This window comes from Phalaenopsis equestris, unplaced genomic scaffold, assembly GCF_001263595.1.
Source record: "Phalaenopsis equestris unplaced genomic scaffold, ASM126359v1 Scaffold221190, whole genome shotgun sequence".
Lineage (NCBI taxonomy): Eukaryota > Viridiplantae > Streptophyta > Magnoliopsida > Asparagales > Orchidaceae > Phalaenopsis > Phalaenopsis equestris.
In genome coordinates, this window is record NW_018239426.1 from 38,831 (window position 1) to 45,779 (window position 6,949).

General features: G+C 34.7%; 1 protein-coding gene across 1 annotated transcript in view; it reads left to right on the top strand.

Annotated features, from left to right (window-relative positions):
- Positions 1–291: 291 nt before the first annotated feature.
- The window catches only part of LOC110037565 (probable glucan 1,3-beta-glucosidase A), a 30,501-nt gene continuing 23,843 nt past the window's right edge, over positions 292–6,949 (top strand). The window contains exons 1-3 of the mRNA XM_020742241.1: positions 292–363; positions 4,680–4,862; positions 5,798–5,956. Coding sequence (XP_020597900.1) covers positions 292–363; positions 4,680–4,862; positions 5,798–5,956 — 414 coding nt within the window. The remainder of the gene's footprint in view (positions 364–4,679; positions 4,863–5,797; positions 5,957–6,949) is intronic.

Genomic DNA, 6,949 nt, shown 5'->3' on the forward strand with positions numbered 1-6,949 from the left:
TATTATTCTATGATTCAACATATGCAGCCAATGATTCATTGTTTTAAATAGCCACAGAAATATTTTCCTCGCATGACCCTCAAAAATTTCAGTAAATAAAAAAGAAACATTAGTCATTTCGAAGAAAGGATAGGAATGTTGAATCAAGAAGAAACAACAACCATTTCGAACGAACAATCTACATTATTACCGGCAAAACTTGCTTCCCAAGAACTGGATCTAGGTTTTCTCCCACAAAAGACTTCCATATTAACCACAAAGAACAGATGGATCGAGATGTGTTTCTGTGACATGGGGGAAAGAAGGCAGGAGCGGAGCGAGGAGAAGATATTTCTTACCTGTGGAGGCAGGAGCGGAAAGGAGGCAGGAGCGGAGAGGAGCGACTTTGGAGAACAGGATTAGGGATCGAGATGTTTGCGAGGGGTAGCGACGTAAAGATCTCGAGGCCGAACACGGATCGCGGGTATATCCCGGCGATCCGCGTGCTTCATAAAATAAAAAGCCCGTTCTCTTAAACGCTCGTCAAAAGCGGAAACCAAACATTAAGACGGCGTTTTTAAAAATGTCACACTTTTAAGCTGCCCCAAACGGGCCCTAAATAAAAAAATAAACAAAACAAAGTAAAAATAAAAAAAATAAAAACAAAATACAAAAATGATTGCAATGGCCTCTAAGCTGTTATTTTTTCCATGCAGATAAGGATGTAAGTTGGTTTGGGTGGATCAACAACAATAACAACAAAGCCTTAATCCCACTTCGTGCGGTCGGCTACATGAATTATTTTTCTCCATTGCGTTCTATTTAGCTTCATACTTTCATTAAGTTCTAATAAATTAAGATCATTTTTGATACAATACGTCAAAGTCTTCCTAGGTATCGCTGCATTTCTTAACATAAGTCGAATCCAAAACATCTACTCTCCTAATCAGATTATCAGATGGTGGACGCTTAATGTGACCAAATCATTTAAGATAATTTTCTCTAATTTTGTCAATCACAGGAGCTACACAAACCCTATCACGAATATATTCATTTCACATTTTGTTTCTATGTGTAAAGCCATTCATCCACCTAATCTTTTTCATCTCGGCAACACTTAATTTAATATTATGCTTCTCTTTTAAAGGCCAACATTCAACGCCATAAAGCATTGTAGGTCTCACCACTAGGTCTCACCACCATCTTTTCAGTCTAAGCGGTACTTTTCTATCACACAAAAGACCCGAAGCATTCCTCCACTTCAACCAACCAACTTGAATTCTACTATTAACATCCCCATCTATATCACCATCACTTTGAACAATAACCCAAGATATCTAAATCGTTCACACCTTTTAATAATTTGATCACCCAAAGTTACACTTCTGTCACTAGAGCTACTACTACTAAAATTGCATTCCATTTCATCAATTTTAGTTCCACTCAAATGAAGGCTTTTAGACTCCAATGTAGACCTCCATAATTCAAGTTTTTCCTGGACTTTTTCTCTTGTTTTATCCACGAGAAGGATATCATCAGCAAAAAACATACACCAAGGCACATCCTCCTATAATTAAGACTATCCATAACTAAAGCAAAAAAGATATGAGCTTAAATCGATCCCTGATGTAAACCAACAGAAATAGGATTAATGACTTGAACATAAGTCATATCAACACATTTCTTCTCGATAACTCTCCAAAGGATATCTCTTGGAACCTTATCGTAAGCTTGTTCTAAATCAATAAAAATCAAATGTAGATTCTCCTTATTATCTCTGAATTTCTCCATCAAATTTCTCAATAAATGTATAGCTTCCATAGTAGATCTGCCCGACATAAATCCAAATTGATTATGAGAAATCTTTATAATACGTATTAACCTATTTTTAATTATCCTCTCCCATAATTTTAAAGTATAACACATTAACTTAATTCCTCTATAATTTGCACAAATTTGTGCATCACCTTTATTCTTAAAAATCAGGACCAAAATACTCTTCCTCCACTCCTCAGACATCTTTTTAGTTTTTGAAATAATATTAAAGAGTATAACATTAAAGGGTTTAGTAAGTAAAAAAACTCCAAAATCGCCTAAACATTTTCATACTTCAATCGGGATATCATCAGGTCCTACAGAATTTCCACCTTAGTTTTCTTTAAAGTCTTCTCAACTTCTATTTTACAAATTTGATGGTAAAAATAAAATAATTTATTATTATTAACGATATTAAGATCACTAAGGTCGATCATATTCCAAAAACTTCATTAAATAGTTTATCAAAATAACTCACCCACCTATGTTGAATATCTTTTTTTAAGAAAAACACTTTTTGATTTTCATCTTTAATACACTTTACTTAAGTTAAATGTTTACTTTTATTCTCTTTATTTGGCTAATTTATAAATATATTTTTCACATTTCTTAGTATCTAATATATTATAAAGATCATTAAAAACAGAATTTTTAAACTCTCTACGGGTCGTTTGATATTTTTCCCAATTCTCTAAGCTTTTTCTATCACTAGAGCTGCTACACTAAAATTACATTCCATGTATTCAATTTTTGTTCCACTCAAAAGAACGCCTTTATACTCCAAAGTAGGCCTCCATAATTCAAATTTTTATCAAGCTTCATGAGAGGGATATTTCATCAAAAAGCTTACACCAAAGTACATTCTCCTGTAAGTGTCCAGTAAGACCATCTATACTTAAAACAAAATTAAATGGACTTCAAGCCGATCCCTGATATAAATCAACTTAAATAGGAAAACATTTGGTTAATCTTCTAGGTCAAACACAAGTAACGACACTTGTATACATTTCCTTAATGACTTGAGTATAATTCATATAACCACCTCTCTTCTAAAGAACTCTCTATAGGATATCCTTAGAACCTTATTTAAAATCTCTCCAAAATTTAAAATTGCTCTATCTTCTTCATTAATCACTCCAAAATTTAAACTCTCTAAAGGATTTATATGGACATGTTGGCAAAATCTAATATAGCTCTACCTTCTTCATTAATCACTCAATCGTAGCCGTCATAAATATTTCTAAAATCTTCTACCACTCTACCGACTTGTCCATTTAAATATTCTCTAATAAAAATTCTTTCTTTAAGAGGAATCATTTGTATTAAGTCTTCTAAGCTTTTTCAAAATTTATCTTTAGATCCTATATCTAAACCTTAAATTTTGAAAATTTGAATTTTATTCATAAAAATAATTTTATTTGTTTTTTAGGTTTCCTCATTTAATTCTACGATGATGAGTCCTAGTATTTTTTATTTTACAACTCTTTATCTTAAAATCAAAAACTAATAAACAATGTTGGATACTTAAATCCTCACTTGGAATGATCTTACAATCTTTACAATCTCGTCGATCTGTTCTTCTCTTAAGAAAATAATCAATTTGTGTTTTATTAGATTTATTATTATAACTAATAAGATGCTGATAGCTTTTCTAGAATAAAGTATTACTAATAACAAAATCAGATGTCAAAGTGAAATCTAAAATAGTTTTACCTTCTTCATTAGTCACTCCAAAATCGTAGCCGTCATAAATATTTCTAAAATCTTCTACCACTCTACCGACTTGTCCATTTAAATATTCTCTAATAAAAATTCTTTCTTTAAGAGGAATCATTTGTATTAAGTCTTCTAAGCTTTTTCAAAATTTATCTTTAGATCCTATATCTAAACCTACTTGAGGAGCATAAGCACTTATAATATTAAAAATTATAGTATCAATGATAATTTTAAGAGTTATAATTCTATCACCAACTCTATTAATTTACGACATTATCTTTCAAACTCTTATTTATAATTACACATACACCATTTCTAGTGTGACTCTTACGAGAATACCAAAGTTTAAAACCTAAGTCATCAATCTTCATAGCCTTTTCTCTAACCCATTTAGTTTCTTGAATACATAAGATATTAATTTTTCTATGAATCTAATATCAACTAATTCCATTATTGTATCATTAAGAGTACCTATATTCTAAGATCTTATCATAATATTAGTTTCATTAGTTTTAGTTTTATGGACTAATTTCTTTACCTGCATCCATCCGTAATGTGGGAATCCTTGCTTATTTGACACTACACTCGGACACCGGTGTAGCAGCACTTGCACACTTTTCACTGTATTCAAGCTATACAGTGCGTCGCTTCCAGGAGATGCCCTAGCACTAACACAAAGATCAAAAGAACTCATGTCATGATTTTTTTCTACAATTTTTACGCTAGCTGTCGACTACCTAACGCAACCCTCAACTTTTTTTGTGGATGTTCAGCCATATTATTTGATTCAATTTAATTGTTTTAATTTTCAGGAAATACTTTATAAATTTTCCTTTTTGTATTTGTATTCGTACATTATTCCTTTCCACATTGTAAATTTTATGAAATTTAGTCTGTCGTCTAGTATGTAATATCATAGATCAATGCTGTCTGGCATGTCTTTCACTTAGAATCTCTACTACTAAAAATTCAAATATAATTTAATAGGAAGGAAATACATCCATGCATGCATGCATGCATACATATATTCATCCATTCATCTATCTATCCCTCATCCAGACTATTAAACAATTTTTTTTTTACATGGATAAACTTGTCTCGGCTTTCAAATATATTATGATCGCTGCTTATAAATGAAAAACTAATTTTAATAAATTGTCTTATACTAGATATGGAGAGTATCTGAAAAAATGTTTCATTTTCGATGCTATGGTGGCCAATTTTTAACGTCGCTCAGCAAAGGAAATGCAATATTAGCAACAGCAGACATACCCACTGTTTCAGAAACATTTATAGTTGAAAGAAATGACACAAAGGTCCACATTAAGCTCCTGAGTGGCAATTATTTGCAGGTATGGCATTGCTCCATCGGTGTATAACTCCATATCTAGTTGGCTTTTGATAGCTCTCGTTAAGTACGAAATGCTATGTGCGGGCGTGTCCTGCTATGGGGTGGGAAGCATGAGTGCGGTGTTGTCTATCACTACTTTCCGAGATTGGGACTCCCGTGACCATGCAGGCCTTAGTTTTTGTGCCTGGACTGAACCTGTAAAAACTTTTCTTGTTGTGGAGTCGGCCGGTCCTCTTGGGCCACACTTCACCATCCTATTATTATATATTTGTATTCCTGATGTTTTAAGTTTAGTTTTTGTGTTTTGTATCGGGACAGCTGGCGGTTTTTCTTCTTCCCTTCAATGGTTGTATCCTAGGGATTTGGGTGGTACATCGGCTATATCTTGGTCTCCATATGGTGTGTATCTCTTCCCTATACCCTTTCACATGCCTCCCGCTTCTCTGTCACACCTCCCTCCTTGCTGCTCCTGGCTGCAGCCGCCCAGAAACGCATTCGTTGGCTGTTTTTCCTGCACGTTTCCTCCGTCCAGCCCTACCTCTTTGCTGCCATTGTTGTTCCAGCCATCCACCATCACTGTCGTTGCTGTCCAGCCCTTCCTCTTTGCTGCCGCCATCATGTCAGCCCTCCATCCTTGCTGCCATCACTCCTGACAGCCCTCCTACATTGCCCCTTGTTGTTTTCTTGTTGTCCGGCACCGAGAAAACAATCGCCTTGCTGCTTTCAGCTTGTCCACTGCCTTTTCCAACCCCCGCGCTACCTTCAAACCATCGCCTACCACCATCACTTCTGAATCTACCCCCAAACTTGTGCTTGTATTGTCAGTTCTTACAATTTCAGATTTTTTTATGTAGTTGTACATTTTTATTTGATTTTCGTAAGAAAATTCGATGTTCTTATTGTTGTTTGTTTAACTCTAGTATCATGCTGACCTAGGCTTCAGAAGATAATGAGCTCACGACGGACTATCATGGTAAACCAGGGTGGGATGATAATGCTGCAACATTTGAAATGGTGATATATGCGAACAATTTGCATGGAGATTTTCAGCTTGCTAATGGATATGGACAGGATAAAGCTAGAGAGATTCTAATGGTAAGTACTTTGCTTGGTTCGAAATAATGGCGAGACTGATAGATGTAAGAAACCAACTAAAAAATTTACGACTAACAAATTCAAAACTATACTTTGACAAAAGTAAACTTGTTTCCAAAATCTTTTCAAATAAAGAAAAGATCTAAGAAATTTCTACTTAGAAGAGGTCACCAGTTAACCTTCTTGATTATGTTGGATTTTATTACACTAGCCATCTAAGGAATCTAATGAATGAATGCCAAATAATTGGAGAATTTTTTTGGTTCTAATGTTTAATAGGAAAATTTCAAAGATTATTTTTGTTGTGATGAAAGCGCCTAACAAGTGGTCGTCTCTTTTGTCCTTAATATTTCAATGGTATGACCCAAAGACAAAAAAGATTGTGTAATGCAACCTTGAACTGTTTGATAATCTAAACTCTTCCATCATCTAGTGATTGACCTTGTTCCATAACTTTTCTTGTAGCCAAGAAGTTAACCTCTTTTCTTCTCTAAAATGTGATCCTCCAATACAATTGAAGACACAACTAAAGAAGCTCCTAATGTTGCTTCTTGTAATATATAGAGTCTTACTTTATTGGCTTAATGATTACCGAAAGTAGGTGGATTACAACGAAAGCACAAAAGCAAACTTTAATTTAATTATAAATAGGCTTACAATACGGCACAAATAGAAAAGGGGAATACAATAACAATCCATTCCTCGTTTTGGACCAAAAGAAAAGATTCGAGGGTGTTGATGATGACGGTAATGTGACAAAGGGGAAAGGGAGAAGGGTTGAGGGCTGTCGGATAGTTTGGAAGGATAGGGAAGTGCCGCGGGGGGGTACGGATGGGGGAGGTCAGAAATACTGGACAACAGGTAACGAGAGTCTGGACAATAGAGTCAGTGACTAGACAACGAAGATTTGAGGGCGTTGATGATGACAACAATGTGACAAGGGGGAAGGGTTGAGGGCTGTCGGGTAGTTTGGAAGGCTAGGGAAGTGCGCGG